Genomic DNA, 17,611 nt, shown 5'->3' on the forward strand with positions numbered 1-17,611 from the left:
AAGAAACTGGGGCTCTTTACAGAGCTGCATTCAAAGAAATTGTGAGGGGGAAACGGAATACTCAACTGAACAGTGCCGGGGTAGGGAGGCAGGGGGAAAGGGAAGTGGCAGGACCAGGAACGGGGAAACACTATCCCAACATGTGTCCAGGGAAGGAAGGTATTTGTATATCATGGTAGGAATTCTTTCCTTCTACCTCAAGCCAACAACTTCCCCCTGCTCAGGGCCGGCTCCAGGCACCAGTTTAACAAGCAGGTGCTTGGGGCGGCCAAGGGAGAGGGGCAGCACCTGCGGCAATTCGGGGGTGGCAGGTTCCCTCACTCCCTCTAGGAGCGAAGGACCTGCCGCTGAACTGCTGCCGCCGATCGCGGCTTTCTGTTTTCTTTTCCCAATTGCTGCCGCCGATCACAATCGCGGCTTTTTTTTTTTTTTTTTTGCTTGGGGCAGCAGAAATGCTGGGGACATTACACTAGTTGTCCTGTTCCTGTGGCATGGAAAGGAATTTTTTCCCACTCTGTAGTGGGGTGGCTACCCAGCTCCTGCCTGAGGGGTTTAAAACAGCCCTGGCAGAGGGCTGGGGCAAAGGGAAAAGCTACTGGGCTGATTGGGGAAGTAGCCACAGCTGGGCCACGTCCCAATCAGGCCCCAGCTGGCCTGTATAAGAAGGCCAAGGGGTACTGGGGGTTGCAGAGGGCAGCCCAGGGCTAGACCAAGGCAGCAGGTCCAAACCCTCCTTGCCAGTGATGAGTGGCCTATACTACAGTCTGCCCTAGGGAGTGGGGTCTAGTTGGTGACTGGCAGTGGCCTAGTGCTGACGCAAGGTGGGGATAGTGGGTGGGGGTTCCCCTGGGAGGGGAGATCTAGCGTATGGGTACTGCCAGGGGGCAGCACCCAGAGCAAGGGGCACCGAGGTTCTGGGAGGGACACGGGAGCCTGAGGAAGAGGACAGGCGGATCACCGGCCTGCAGAGGGCGCTCCAGAGGATGGAGAACTAATTCCCTGGATGACCAGCAGGAGGTGCTGCAGGGGTGAGTCCGGCCGTCTACACACTGGCCAGGTCGGTAGGTATTTTTTACCTTCCCCACAGCTGGTCAGGGACAAGGGTTTGGTCAGAAATATCACAGATGGTTTTCCAGGTGTTATCCAAATATAAGCCGCTACCCCAGAAAGGCACTCTGACCACAACCCCTTTCTATGCCCCAGGAATGCTGTCTACTCTGGATGTGGGTTCAGGAGAGGATCATATGGGGCCAGATCCACTGGTAGCACATCAGCCACATTTTCCCCTAAGCCAGTGGTTCCCAAACTTTAACAGCCCGCGAACCCCTTTCTCTAAATTGTGAAATCTCGTGAACTCCCTTCTAAATATGAATATTTCCAGGGTTTTAAATTTAAATTTCCTCAGTGTGATGGATGCGCTCGCTTTGCTCTGCATAGCTCTTTGAAGTCCGGAACCTTTGGAGAAAGATAAAGTCTCAGGTCTGGTTCGGCATCAAATCTGTTTCTGTATTTCGTTTTCAGATGTGCATACGAGGAAAATGCTTTCTCGCATATGGTAACAAAACTGCAGCAGCTTTTTCTGCCAGAAGGGGGTACTTGTTTCTTAAACTCAGCCAAAAGTTGATCAATGACAGATTTCTGAAACTCCTTTTCAGTTCGTAATCACAGGAGATCTCAATCAATTTCTCTTTTTCCTCATTGTTCGATATCTGTGTTGAGAAAGTGGTAGCATCAAAAGGATTGCGAATCCAGTCATTATCACCTGATATAGCTGGAAAGTAATCCCTGAAAGTTGTGCAAAGTCCTTTTAGGTGTGCAGTTATATTGGTTTTAGAGCATTGATCCAACTGAAGTTTATGTTCTGCCAGGAAGTCATGAAGATTACTGAAACACTCAGTTTGATTGTTTTCCAAACAACTTTACCAGAACTGTAACTTCTTTATCATGGATTCAACTTGGTTTTGCACATTGAAAACTGTTATATTGAGACCTTGAAGAGATAAATTTAGGTAATTAATTCTTGAGAAAATATCTGCTAAATAAGCAAGGCTCTGGAGCTGGACACTATTTTCCATACAAGGTGGAAAGGGTGGCTGTTGAAAAAAAAACTAGGATTTCCGTTCTAAGGTCAAACAAGCGCACCAGGATTTTGCCCCATAAGAGCCATCTAACTTCAGTATGGGTCAACAGACAATCGTGTATACTACCCATTTCTTCACAAAGTATGTGAAATATTCTGGAATTCATTGGCCGTGATTTTATGAAATTCACCATTTTCACTGCATTGTCCAGCACTTCCTCCAGTCCCTCAGGCATGCGTTTTGTTGCGCGGGCTTGTCTATGGATGCTGCAATGAGTCCAAGAGACTTTTGATGCAACCTTTTTTGTTTGAGCTACAAATCCAGTATACTTCCCCGTCATTGATGTGGCCCCATCAGTGCAAATGCCTAGGCAACAAGACCAATCTATTTCCTTTTCTTGAAAATATACATTAGTCAGATTGAAGATATCTTCTCCAGTTGTACATTCTTCCAATGGTCAGCAAAACAACAAGTCTTCTTCAACCAGACCTTCATTAACATAATGTACAAACCGTAGCAAAATAGCTAGATTAGCTACATCAGTTGATTCATCCAACTGTATAGCATAATATGGACTATTTTTCACTCTCTGTACAATTATGGTCTCTACATTATTTGACATGTCATTAATTCTTTGTGACAACGTATTATTGGACAAAGGTACCATGTCAATCCTTTTTGCAGCCTTTTCTCTGAGCATGCAATGACCTACGTCTTTTATACATGGACCAATCAAGCTCTCTGCTATGGTATGGGCTTCTGATGCTTTTGCTACTCGGTAGCTCATGCGGTATGATGCTTCAAGTGCATTTTCATTATCAATACTTGCTTTGGATATAAAACTGGTAATGTCACTCTTCCTCTCAGCTAATTTTCGCTTGAAAAAATCAACAGGCTTGTCGAGTTGTGCAAGATGCCTAGTTTCTAAATGGCATCCAAGTAGAGAAGGTTTGAGGCTGCTGTTTGCTAGAACATCACCACAAATCACACACAGTGGTTTTGGACATTCTTGATCACCAATGCATGTAAAGCCATATTTTATATAATCTTCATCATATTTTCTTTTCTTTGTAAGTGACTTTCCAGGACCATCATGATCATTAGACGTAGATTTTCCAAAGTGTGGACTTGAGGAAACACTAGCTGAATCTTGCGTCTTTACACTTTACACTTTCCTTTTTCAGCCACTTATCCATTGAACTTGTGTACAAAAACAAAAGCAGAAAGACTGCTAACAACCAACAAACTAGAAAATGAGAAGATTCACTCAAGTCTCACTGAAGCAAAACAGCACTCCAGAAAGAATGACAATTACCGAAGCACCTTACCACTGCTACACTGGCTACAATGTGCTTCCGGCTGGTTTGGCTCCCAAACAGCTTTTCTTCCGCCACGAGGTTTCTCCCTAGGAGGGTGTCCTGTGAGGGACAAATTAGCTTGGACCACTCCCCACGTACAGCACTGCTTCTGCTAACTCTGCCCTCCATACCAACTTCCCCTGTCTGACAAGGAAAGGAGTCCGAGCTGCCACCTGCAGGCTGGGGGTCTCAGCTGCCACCCTGCCCCTCACAGGGCTCAGGCTACTGGCCCTGCACCAGGGTCTGGACTGCCAGATCCATACTCCCTGGGGCTCCTGCTGCTGGATCCCATTGACAGCCCCGGTCAACTGAGCTCCACTGCACTTGTGCTGCAGGTCCCGCTGACTGCTGGGGCTTGGGCAGCTGGCCCCAACTGCCCGGTCCCGCTCTCCCTGGGGTTCGGGCTGCCGGCTCCCCCACTGATGGGGGGCAGGGTTCGGGCTGCCAGCCCCAACTGCCCGGCCCTGCTCTCTCTGAGGCTCGGGGCTGCCAGCCCCGCCAGAGTGCTGGGTTCGGGCTGCCGGCTCCTCTGCTGACAGGGGGCAGGGCTCGGGCTGCCAGCCCCAACTGCACAGCCCTGCTCTCCCTGAGGCTCAGGTTGTCTGCCCTGCAACCAGGTCCCACCTGCTGCCTCCAATGCCGGGGTCCTCCGGCCGCCATTAATGATTTTTTTTCTTGCGAACCCCAGTTTAGGAACCACTGCCCTAAGCAATAGGAATCCTCAGCAGCCATTTTAAGGTGAATTTCTGACCTTTTGTGCCACAGAAGTGATGCAAAGGGGACAAAGCAGGGGTCAAGAATCAGTCTGTAAACGCTACAATCCAATTACTATAACTATTCTTTGAAAAATGAACACACTTTACTATATTTCATTATAATTAATTTAGTGCTTGTGAAGGATTTGCAGCCCTAGAAACTGGAGTTCTCTAATTGACCACGTAAAAGTTACAACATGGACAGCATCAGTGCAAGTTTCTCCACGTTGCTCTGCCTTACCTAAACCTTACCTAAAGGGACCACTCTCTTGGACTGGTCAGTTTGGTCAGTCATCATGTTTATTCAACATGTGGTCTCTCCTCTGTGACTGGAAATGGACAGGCCACCAAGACTCATTATATATTAGTTACTAAACACATCTGTCAAGGCTGGATCCCCACTTTGAACTTTAGGGTACAAATGTAGGGGCCTGCATGAAAACTTCTAAGCTTAACTATCAGCTTAGCTCTGGTTCGGCTGCCACCATTTCAATGGATTCCATTCCTGGGAAACCTTTAAAAACCTTCACCAAATCCCTGGTGAATACAAATCCAATCCCCTTGGATCTAAAACAAGGAGAAATTAACCATTCCCCTCCTTCCTCCCACCAACTCCTGGTGAATCAAGATCCAAACCCCTTGGATCTAAAACAAGGAGAAATTAACCATTCCCCTCCTTCCTCCCACCAACTCCTGGTGAATCAAGATCCAAACCCCTTGGATCTAAAACAAGGAGAAATTAACCATTCCCCTCCTTCCTCCCACCAACTCCTGGTGAATCAAGATCCAAACCCCTTGGATCTTGAACAAGGAAAAATCAATCAGGTTCTTAAAAAGAAGGTTTTTAATTAAAGAAAAAGGTAAAAATCATCTCTGTAAAATCAGTATGGAAATTAACCTTACAGGGTAATCAAACTTAAAGAGCTCAGAGGACTCCCCTCTAGTCTCAGGTTCAAAGTACAGCAAACAAAGATAAACACTCTGGTAAAATGTACATTTACAAGTTGAGAAAACAAAGGAAAACTAACACGCCTTGCCTGGCTATTTACTTACAAGTTTGAAATAGGAGAGACTTGCTTAGAAAGATGTGGAGAACCTGGATTGATGTCTGGTCCCTCTCAGTCCCGAGAACGAACACACTCCCAAACAAAGAACACAAACAAAAACCTTCCCCCCCCCCAAGATTTGAAAGTATCTTGTCCCCTTATTGGTCCTTTAGGTCAGATGCCAGCCAGGTTACCTGAGCTTCTTAACCCTTTACAGGGAAAAGGATTTTGGAGTCTCTGGCCAGGAGGAATTTTATAGTACTGTACACAGGACAGCTATTACCCTTCCCTTTATAGTTATGACAACATCAGACAGGAAAGATTTTCATTCATCCAGCCTTTTTCTGGGTTCAGAACAGATACCTCAAAGTTCCAGATCCCATTAACAAAACCGTGAGTCATCTAGTCACCATTTCTATATGATATGAATGTGTTGTCAGAATTTGCACTTTTAAAATAAAAATATACTGTCAATTATAGTATGTTAATCAAGATTTGAGTGAAGTTTAATTGGGACATTCGCACCTATCTATGAGTATCATGAAAGACTTCATAGTTGATCTAACTCAGAACATAACCATTGCAAATGTAACATAGGGTTAAATACGTGCAACTGCCATAGATTTCTTTGAGATTATCCCAGGTACTGCAGACATTTGGGAAAAATTACTTTATCATTATTATTATTATTGTTTACTTAATATTGTTCTTTTACCTTGACCTCAAATCAGATGCAATGAAAACTACCAAAAATTTCTTTGCTGATATCATACACCTTCCTTAGAAGCAGAAATTGCTAGCTTCTAAAAAAGTTTTCCAATGAAGAATGATGTTTGACCTCAGCCTTCATTGTCCTTCCTAACATCAGCAGTTTTTCCAATAAAATGCGCTGTTAGGGGAAGCCAAACTTTCAAAAAGGGATGGTCTAATCCAGATCAGATCAACTCATATTGATGAATACATCATATCAGAAAATAAACCTTCTGAGAATGCATGCCTGAGCAGCATGTGCATGCCCACACACACACACACACACTTTCTTCGAAGGTACAAAACTCTACAAGATTTTGAAGATACAGTAATGGAGACAATAAGAAAATTCTCTGCTAAATCTAGCATCAGCCCTTGAAGCCAAATCTAAAGCATGGTTAGTAAAAATGTATGTAGAACTCCAGGTTACAGCTCTGCAAATTTCAGTAACCAGGATTTGCTTAAAGCAAGCAAAAGACACTGACAAAGCTTTGGTGGAACAAGGCTGTACCATTGTAAATACAGGAATTTCTGCTAATGTGTAATATTGAACAATACCATTTTTAATCTATCTAGAAACAGTCTGGGAAGACACCGTATAACCCAGGGTGATTCTTAGCATAAAACATAAATAATCTAGATGAATATCTGAAAACTTTTATATCTATTTAAGTAATATGTGAGAGCTCTTCTTGCACCACAGAATATAAAACCAATTTCCCCTCATTAGAATGTGTCTTTGGAAAAAAAAATACCAGCATATTAATTGTCTAATTGAAGTGAAATTCAGAAACCACTTTTGGGAAAACCTGCGATCAGATCTAAGAACCACCTTATCTTTACAAAAAGATATAAATGGTGGATCAGCCATCAATACATTTAATTCATTCACCCATCTGGCTGATGTTATGGCAATAATGAATGCCTTAAGAGAGAAATATACAGAGAACTCTCTGCCAAGGGTTCAAATGGTGGCTTCAATCGATGCAACGGGGATCGATTTATTGTGTCGAGTTTAGACGCGATAAATCAATCCCGAGTGCTCTCCTGTACTCCAGCTCAGCAAGAGGCACAGGCAAAGTCGACGGGGGAGTGGCAGCAGTCAACTCACCGTAATGAAGACACTGCGGTAAGTAGATCTAAGTACGTCGACTTCAGCTACGTTATTCACATAGCTGAAGTTGCATAACTTAGACTGATTTCCCCCTCAGTGTAGACCACACCTAAGAGTAGACAGAGTCAAAGTCTGATTGCCCAAGCCATCAGGACCCAGATGAAGTATCCTGTTACTGAGGTAGAAGGTCTTGAGACAGAAGAAGACATGGAAGATGCAGATGGACAGTTGAAACAGAATTGTCAACCACTGCTGCCACAGCCACCCTGGCGCAATCAGAATTATCCTTGCCCTGTTCTGACACATCTTCCTTACCAACTTCTGGATTATTGGAAAGGGAGGAAAGCATAGAGAAGGCCTCTTCCCCAGTGCAGAATGAAAGCACTCAAGATGGATTGACTGTTCCTTTCCACTCTTGAGTGGAAACAGCAACATGTCGTAGCAAATAGGTCCACAGCTGGCTGACCCCAACTGGAAAAGATGCCCTGATTCAACTGATTCTTCAGGACCATTCGTGCATCTGACAGTTGTCCCTGTTGAGATGATCTATAACCACATTGTTTTCTCCTGCTAAATTCAGGACCATTGGATAAATGTCCTGGAGAATACACGAGTCCCATAATCTGATTGCCACTGTACAGAGCTGAGCGCAGTGAGCACTGTCATTCCCCCTCCCCCCCACCAGCCGTGTGTTGACATAATGCATAGCAGATGTATTGTCCATTAGTACTTGAGGGAAGGAGCAATGATCTGAGGGCCAGACTAATAGCACTTAACTCCAACACACTGATGTACAAGCCTCTCTCCTGAGAAGTCCGGTGACCTCAAACTGTAAGATGACTCAGATGTGTTTCCATTGACACATCGGAAGTTACCCCTCACTGATGGTGAAGGGGGACTGAACTGGACATCTCTGAGAACATATGGTCTAATTAACTACCATGTCAATGAATCCAAAATATTTCAAGGCATGCTGACTAACATCTGTAAATTGTCCATATTTGGTCTGTAGACATGAGACATCTAATGCTGCATTGGCCTCATTCTGAGACCTGCAAACAGTCACATAAATAGCAGCTGTCATGACACCCGTGAGATCCAGAAAGAAAATTACATTCTGAGTTTGATGTATTTGAATGTTTAAAACATACTGAACAATTTAAAAAAAATCTGTCATCTGGTAAGGCTTTCCTTGCTACCAAGTCCCATATGGAGCCTATGAATAAAATTCTCTGAGTTCAAACAGAGGTTTACTTTCTCACATTCGTAAGTAATCCCGGGTCTAAAAAAAGTTGTAAAAGCAATGTGGTTTAACAGATCCGTGTGAGCAACGGCCTTAAACAGCCAGTCATCAAAATATGAGTCACTACCCCAGAAAGGCACTTCATAAAAACTCTTGATGTTTTGGACAGGCCAAATGGAAGCACCTTGTAATGGAAATGGCATCGCATCACCACAGAATGAAAATACTTTTGATGACTGTGTCAAATAGAGATATGAAAATATCCATCCTTTAAATCGGAAGTCACAAACCATTCCCTAGCTGAAAGCAAAGGGATTATGGAGGCCATAGTGAACATGAAACAAACTTTCAAATGTTCAAGTTTCTTAAATCTAAAATTAGAGGAACTGCCCCCTCCTTTTTCTACACCAGAAAGTATCTAAAGCTTTCTCAGGTGCCCAGATACCTTCTTGTCAGCCCCTATCAGAAGCAACTTTTGCACTTCTGAATGTAGAATAGCTTCATAGAAGGTTCCCTGAAAAGGCCAGGTTAGGGGGAAATTAAAGAGCCATAGTTTCTTGAACTTAATGACATACCCCTTCTCTATAATTCCTAGAACCCATTTGTCCAGTGTAAGAAGCCTCATTTGCTGATAAAAATGGGCTAACCAGCCTCAAAACAGAAGAAGGGAAGGGGCTTTGCTCACTGGTTCTTAATTCTTGATCCTCATATCAACTCTGAGGCTTGCTGTTCAACCAAGATGAAAAGGAGAGAGCTTAGATTTAAACCTTGATTTAAAAGACTTCTCTCTGTGTTGGCTTTGGAAAGAAGTAGCCTGCTGTGCCGTTGTAGACCTCTTTGATTTGATGAAAAATAAGCTGAGGAAGATGGCAGATAATGCTGACTCTGATAAGAGAAGAAAAGAGCAGAAGGTCTTCTAGAAGAAATCAAGCCCAAAGACCATCCCCTTCAAAGGAGAGATCCACCACTTTAATTCTAGTACAGTAGAACCTCAGAGTTACGAACACCAAAGTTATAAACTGACCAGTCAATCACACACCTCATTTGGAACCAGAAGTACACAATCAGCCAGCAGCAGAGACAAAAATAAAAGTGCAGATACAGTATAGTACTGTTAAATATAAACTACTAAAAATATAAAGGGAAAGTAGCATTTTTCTTCTTCATAGTAAAGTTTAAAAGCTGTATTAAGTCAATGTTCAGTTGTAAACTTTTGAAAGAACAACTATAATGTTTTGTTCAGAGTTACAAACATTTCAGAGTTATGAACAACCTCCATTCCTGAGGTGTTTGTAACTCTGAGGCTCTACTGTATTCAAAGCAAAAGCAGAGGACTGTCTCCTCAGAATAACTACAGAAGTCAATGCTCTAGCAGAAGAGTCTGAGGCATCAAATGGAGCCTTGAAAGCGTGCTTTGCCACATTTTGGCCTTCCATTATAATCACATCTGCCATTCTCCTTTTGTCTTCCTGCAAATCCTGCACAAACAGTACCATGTTTTCCCACTGGTGGAATTGATAGTGGGCCATAACTGCTTGGTAATTTGCCACCTTAATACCATGACAGGAAGAAGAGAATACCTTTCTCGCTAGGGAATCAATCCTTTTCCCTTCTCTTTCAGCTGGAGTGGAAAGTGCTTGTCCAGACCTCAATCTACTACTGGCTGCAGCCACAGCCAATGAATTAGGTTTAGGGTGTACGCGAAAATATGAAAACCCTTCCAAGGGTATCTGTTATAATTTGTCTGCCCTTTCGAAAATAGGCTGGCAAGAGGTAGGGGTGGAGCAAGCAATCTTAGTGGGCTGCAGTCGACCACTGAGAATTGGTAATGACATCCTACTCTTGGAAGTAGTTCCAAGAATGTTGGACACCGAATGGGAGGTTTCCCCCACAGGTACTGAAGGGAAGTTCAATGTGGATGCCATGCAATCCACCAGGGCATGAAACTGCAGAGCATCCGCAGAAGGGGAAGAGGCAGAAGCTCATCTGGTAACAAATCATCGTTCGTGTTCAAAAAAAGATGTCATCTTCTTCCTCAGACGGAGTATGTGGCACCCCTGTCTGGTAGAAGTGGATCTGAGGTTTTCTCCCTTGCCAGATCCTTTACAGATGAAACATCAGGAGGACAACTGAAAAATTTCCACTGTGGCCTCCAATAAGGCCAACGAGCCAGGACTGCCTCTCTCCCCAGCAACTGGTATTTGGGAACATACCTGCAGGAAGAGGGCCAAAAGGCAGCATGAAATAAGTGGAAACAGGTCTCTTTATTCTTCCTCTATCCTACTCTGGAAATGGATCCAGCCTCAGATCCATGATGGACTGCACCAGAACCAGCAATGGACCCGGAAGATGGAGACAAATAAATGGAGAGAAAGCTCTTCATTGAGACCCTGTAGGAATCTTAGGAGGAGGAAGAGATACAGATAGATCCAGAGAAAAATTAATAATCTCCCATCTCCTTTTTTCAAGAGAAGATGATGTAGCCCTTAAAGCTTGTCTCTTTCTTGAGATCAGCTGTTTCTTACTCAAATCTGAGGAATGCTTGGAAGCAGAATGGCGAATATCAGCCACCAAAGTAAAAGTCCTCCTCTGATCCAAAGATGGACCTGGAATCTGAACAGGGGTCAAAGTGTATCTGAACACCTGGATGGCACAGGATCTGGTGAAATGAAACCCCATGACTTTCTTTTAACTCTATATTATTTCTTTCAACTGTTATGAAATGACCTAAGAGTCTGTAGTGTGCATGGTGAGAGATATCAAAAGAAACATGAATTTATTTTTAATTTGGGAGTCTTCAATATTTCTCAAGAGGAACATTCACAAGAAATAAAAATTAAATATTTCTTGTTTCGCAGAATGTCTTGAACATGTTGTGAAATACTGGTATGTTGACAACACAGCCAGTGAGTGAATTAAGATATACCCATCATGAAAATTTTGAATAAGTGTTGACATACACTGTGCACTTTCTGTATTTCACACACACTGTGTATTTCAGCTTCATGCCCTTTAGTTCTTTTCTTATTCCTTGTAGACTCCATCTGGATGCTTTCAGTTTAATTGTTGGAAAAGTTCTGTCTCAAGAGAGCACATCCTCCATATAGTATGGTGCCAGTTGCTGTTTCAGGTGGTCTGCACCTGTTTTTACTCTTCCCCTCACACTTAAATAACCTACTCCTCCTTTGGCAATGATTAATTCAAACTGTATAAAAGTCTGTTGTCATCTAATGAAATGTGTTAAACAAAACAGCTAATTTTTCAGTTGCCTCAAGCTTCCAGTCAACTGTAAATATTTCTGTCACTTTCAGTAGAACTTTTATAGATACCTCAGCTCTCAGAAAAGATGCAAAATCCCCAGTTCCCTTTGAATAATATGGGAAGAGGTTTTTTTTCAAAAAAAAAAAAAAAGAAAGGAAAGTAATAGATATCAGATTCACAGCTCTGGAGACAAAACTCTCTGTAGAAAAAATAGAACATATCCCACAGGGCTTTGCCTAAGTGCCTAGAGAGTGCTAGAGAACAGTTTCCAGAACTGGGCAACTAATTCAGAGCAAATAATTTTTTCAACAAATGTAGTCTCTGTTTCAGCTCCAAGTATAACCATGAGCTTGTCAAACTATCCCCTGATTCCGTTATTCACATTTATACAACAACTTTTTCTTGCAAGATTTTTACTTTGTTGTTCAGTTGTGAATAGTTCGCTGAGAATATCTGATTCTTGATATTCCAAATTTGTGCTGTGATGGTTAGTTGTGACTGGCCAAAAGATACAGTATTGTTTCTGTTTAACTCAGTCAGGAAAAAGCTGAGGCTTTGAACCTCTCAGGGTAAGGGAGCAGTTTTGACACAGATAGGGAACAGGACTAAGGTACTAAATAAAATTTTAAAACTTTTCTAGGAAAGCACAGGAATCTTTGCTAGAAAAAAATAGGCTACTGCGTGATTTATTGGTTGGCTTTATTATCTGGGTGGGATTTTTAAAAGTGCTTATCATTGACCTAAATGTACCCCAATGACTTCATTAGGAGCAGAGGTAGGCTTTGGCTTTTAATAAACTTACCCTGGGTGTAAGTTTAAATTAATTTTTCTCTTCATATAGTCACAAACAATAACTGCAGGCTCATGCATGATCCTACTTGCGAAGGTAATGGCCAAATATTCTTGTCTAGCTTATTTAATTGTCTCAGTGATAGGGTTCTGGGGAAGAGTTTGGGAAGCCTATTCTCTGCTGGGTTGAGCACTGACCTGTCCCACACAAAAGATACCATCTCCATTTGAGCTCAAAGTTCACTTTAATATCTGCAAATATTTGTGGAAAATTTTTGTGAGAAATTTGCCCAGCTCAACTAGTTTCCTTTGCAAGAGCCCACCAAATAATTTAAAATAAACTACAAAACAACCCTTAAATATGGTTTTCAGCCACATGTAATATACTGGCTAGTATGTATAACCACAACAGTCATCCACCAAAGGGAACTTCAGAACTGTTCAATTCGAGGATTAAAAGCCCCTCTATAATTGAGAGTTTATGCTGTTTCTCCTTCAGCAAGCTAAAAGTTATGCACACGCTTAAATACCCTGAAGAATCAGGAACTATATGCCAGCAGCCGCAGTTTTATTACTCGCTACTGACCCTACTAAATGTGAATTGCCAGCATGAAGGTGAAAATCTCCGTAACCTATCACTAATCCTCTGTGCCATCTGGTGTCCTGACACCTCTGTGGTATTTTTATTAACGTAAAATGATAATCTGTAACATATATTATACAGATCTGTATATACAGATTGCCATATCATAACAACAACTGAGTAACATGTATTTTAAAGCTATTTTTTTCTTAAAGACTAACTCAATCAAAATTATTTTGATTAAAGCATATATTTTGTCTGTTTCTGACATCATTCTATATGATGGGAGGAAAAAATGCCTGAAAGTTGCTTATTTTAAAGTGTATTACAGCATTCACTGATAACTAGGATAAACTCTTACTGTTTCTTGTGCTGAGATTTTACATTAGTAACTCCAGCAGCTGAATTTTAGTTAGTTAATTTTCATTTTGTTACTCCCCTAATTGTGTCAGAATGCTCAAATTTGTATAAGTTATAAAAAGGTGTATGTCACAAAAAAAATGTTCTATACATGTCTTCAATAATAATTTCTTCATTGTCTGAAAATTTCCAAGTTACAGCAAAGCTGGCATTTTATGGCGTGTACAGCTATAAATCATTTTTAAATCATGATGATATTACTCAAAACAGATGTGAAAACATATGTTTGCCACGGTTGTATAAAGTGCTTACTTGTCATACTTAATAAATGTTGATACTTTTATTTAACTACATTCCTTCCTAATCTTTTCTCTGGTAAATATATTTTGCTTCGCTAAAAGCAGTGGCAGTGTTTGAAAAATGAAGCTCACTGTTTATACAAATGATATCTGTAGTATTTACTGAGCAGTTCAACATATATCACCCTCTTCTATTACTGCCACACCCATATGTGCTAAAACTATGATCTCCTACAGAGGTGTGACATGCTGCTCTCAAATATGTTGGTACAAATTACTGTGTAACTTCTAAAATCAGCTAATTTGCAGATGCACAAATTCTGCAGTTCATTTTTCATGTTATGTGGCAATGTGCTGTCTGTGTGCAAGAATCTAACCTTTGGGAATAAAGTTCATGTTAAGGATGAGATACTTTAAGTGTGGAATAATATTGTGACATTTACATAGCACAAGAAAAAGGCCTAGGCTAGAAAGTTTAGGGGCTTTCAAAAGCCAATCATCATGGGGCAACCGTTGGATCACTATAGCTAAAGTAAAATAGAAACCTCCACTCAATGGAGATTTTACCAGGAGCTGTAAAATAAACATGGAGGCCAGTCACCATGCTAGATGTGAATTAAGTTTGGAATTATTTGGATATACAGTATTGCCAACATTCATAATTTTATCCTGAATCTCATGATGTTTAGTATTTTTCATAAAGTCCCAGCTCCTGGAGTCATGGGATTACAGGAGGGTTTTAATTTTTTTTTAAAAGAAGTTTCTAAACCTCATGGTTTCAGAGAACAGCTTGAAAATGTGATCCAAGTGCACCATAAAGGCTGCAAAATGAAAAGGCAAATAAAATTAACCTATCACCCCTTTTAAAAAAATCTTATAATTTTTGAGCCAAACTCAGGCATTTTGGGGAGGGCCTGATTCAAGATTTTTGATGGGTTGGGTAGACAGTAGTGATCTGGAATTTTTGTTTGCACCAATCTCTAAACAGCAATTTCATCCTAAACATCCTTCAAGCACTTGTATAAGATACATGTGTATATATGTGGCACTCAGTGGGTGAAACAAAGCAACACTACATAAAAATGTAGGACAAGAAATGAAGATTACTATATAAATTGAAACTTCATGGGAAGTTGGCTAGGACATTGGTGTTCATACCCCTGTTCATGCAAAAAGTTACAAGGGATATTAAATGACTACAGAAAGTCTGGATTTGAGTTTAAGTTCTTAAAATGAATTTTATATGGGATTTGGGCTGACTTTTTTGTAGTTCATTAAACTATACAGGATGTGCTCTGCCTTGAGTGACAGACAACTGCTATCAGTCAAATATATGATTTGCATCTTGGAGCCTCATAGGGCATATTGCATTGTTTCACTGAAAAATGACTAAACATGTGGCAGGAAACCATGCATGCTTCAACAAAATTAAAATCAACCACACTTCCAGGTTCAGACTAAAATACTCATCTACGTAATTACTGAAGTAAAGGCAGGTTTCAGAGTCACAGCCATGTTAGTCTGTATCTGCAAAAAGAACAGGAGTACTTGTGGCACCTTAGAGACTAACACATTTATTTGAGCATAAGCTTTCATGGGCTACAGCCCACTTCATCGGATGCATAGAATGGAACATATAGTGAGGAGATATATTTACATACAGAGAACATGAAAAGGTGGGAGTTCTTAGTTGGTAGGGGAACTCCTGCTGAGGTGAGTCAGGGGGTTGAGTGGCGCTCCTTCCCCAGACCCCGCCGTGTGGAGCTGGCTTGAGCCCCACTGGCCCATCCAAAATAGAAGTCAAACTACACCTATGCCCAAGGGTTGCTACCCCACCCCACCTCCCGGCCCGGAGCCCTGAGTCCCCCCTGTCCTGCTGGGCCCTGGAGTTAAAAAGGCTGAGAACCCCTGGTGTAACTACTATTTAGCTCCTGGTGTTGGTTTGTTCCACACTGCCTACACAAATGCAAACTGTTAGGGGAAACAACAGTGAAGGACTTAAGCATAAGGGCCCAGGGGGCATATGAACTCATTATGAGTTCTCAAATGAACTCAATAGGGCCCATCATTGGGTTCCTTGAGAAAGAACTGCAATGATAGAGAAACATCAGAAAATGGGTGTGGAGGAGGAAAGGGCAGTGACAACTAGAGACACAGATCAGTAAAGGAAAGAACATGCATTCTCTCCCCCAGGGGAGAAGAGGTCACGGGTCTAAAGAACCTCTTCTCCCTGCCTGCCCTGACCCAGCACTGCTCCCAGAAGCGGCCCACAGGCCCCTGCGTAAGACTGAAAGCTGCAGAAGCCTCAACGCTTTGTTGACATTAGCAGCTGGGGGACCTAGTTAACATTTGCCAACAATTTCGCCCCCAACTTGAGCAACTGAGTTGACTGGTATGACTTTTTGCAGAAAACAAACATACTGCCTAAAAAGCATTCACAGAAATTAAATTCACATGCACAAGTATTAACACTGAAGGTGCTTCCACACTCACCCAGTAAAGGAACAGAAACAGCACCAAGTAGCTAACCAAATATTTGTAGAGAATTATTCATAATCAATTAATAAAATTTAAAAGATTTGCCAAATATTTCTCCAACAATGAATAAATACAAAGAAATACGGATCTTATTGTTTATACTTCCTAAGCAGAAATACGGCTACATTCATTGGATACCTTATTCATTACAAATTATGTGTTCAGCTCTATAAATATAACATGTTATGCCACTGGATATATAGAATGTGGGCAATGCAGCTAAAGTGCATTATTAATTTCCTTACACATGCAGTATAAAAAACAATACATGATTCTACCTTTCTCCTTTTGGAGTTTTTTTAGACTGGTCCCAGTATCTTGATCAATGAGTTCTCCTTCTCTGGTGTTGGTCAGCATAGCTAAAAAAATCAGAGTGCACAGCTCTGTAACACTGCCAGTGAAAAAAAATTGCCAAAATACAGAATGAAAATATTAAATGACATTTTTTTTCTGCCAATATTCTGGCAATTTTGCATTCTTATACAGCGAGTTCTTAAGTGGTGGGCCATTTTTTGTCATCTACTAAATTCCAAATCTTCAACATTTACAGCAAAGTATTAACAGAAACAGCAAAAGCAAATTTGCTTAAGTTGATTACACAAAGACACCAGAACAGAAGAAAAATTACCACTGGAATGAGTGCAATTTCCTATAAAATGCTCAAATTAACTAATTACAAAAGTGCTTCACAGAAATCATTTTGGGGAAAAAACATGTTTAATAGATGAGAGGATTTAAAGAATCAGTAATTATCTATAATGCAGCTAACTTAAGAAAGAAATACAGACAGATAGATGGTTAGCAACCCAAATTGATGGATGACAACTAAAAGACAATCCTTTTTGATGTTGAGAGAGCAATTCTTTACTTACCACCTTGAAAATCAGTGAGACATGTTAAGTTTATGATTTCAGGATGCTTACTTTCTTTGTTCTTATTTGATTAAAACATTACCTTCTCCACAATTAACTGATTATAGAATTTGAAATCACTCCAGATCAGGAGAATTGCTAAGAACTTTATGTTAATTCTTTAGACAGTGTTTAACTGGAAATAGAAAAAGTTAAAAAATATTTATATATCCTTCTAAAACCAGCACAATATGGGGAAACATCACTATTAGACATAGAACAATATTTTGGTTCAGCATAAATTTAGGTGCTGCCTCAAAGATTTTTTTTATTTTGGCAACAATACCGTAGTTAATAATACCTAACACTCCTGGAGCACAGAGGATCTCCAAGTGTATTATTATTAATAATCACTTATATAACAATGGCATCAAAAGGCCACAGTCTGGATCAAGGTCTCATTGTGCTGGGTGCTGTACAAACAGATGAAGAGACATCACCTGCACTTGAGAGTTTTACAAGCATGAATTAATTGTCGACAATATGTAAAACGAGGAAATATTATCCTATTTTGCAAATAAGG

General features: G+C 41.1%; 1 protein-coding gene across 14 annotated transcripts in view; it reads right to left on the bottom strand.

Moving 5' to 3' along the window:
- Positions 1-17,611, bottom strand: part of DACH2 (dachshund family transcription factor 2) — a 493,803-nt gene that overhangs the window by 60,467 nt on the left and 415,725 nt on the right. For 9 of the 14 annotated variants that reach the window (XM_024103747.3, XM_024103745.3, XM_024103750.3 and 6 more), the window contains one exon: positions 16,456-16,536. The exons of the other annotated variants lie outside the window; for them this stretch is intronic. In XM_024103747.3, the coding sequence (XP_023959515.1) occupies positions 16,456-16,536 (81 nt within the window). The remainder of the gene's footprint in view (positions 1-16,455; positions 16,537-17,611) is intronic. 14 annotated transcript variants of the gene reach the window in all.

The sequence above is a fragment of the Chrysemys picta genome, chromosome 9 (genome assembly GCF_011386835.1).
Source record: "Chrysemys picta bellii isolate R12L10 chromosome 9, ASM1138683v2, whole genome shotgun sequence".
In the NCBI taxonomy this organism is placed as follows: Eukaryota; Metazoa; Chordata; order Testudines; family Emydidae; genus Chrysemys; species Chrysemys picta.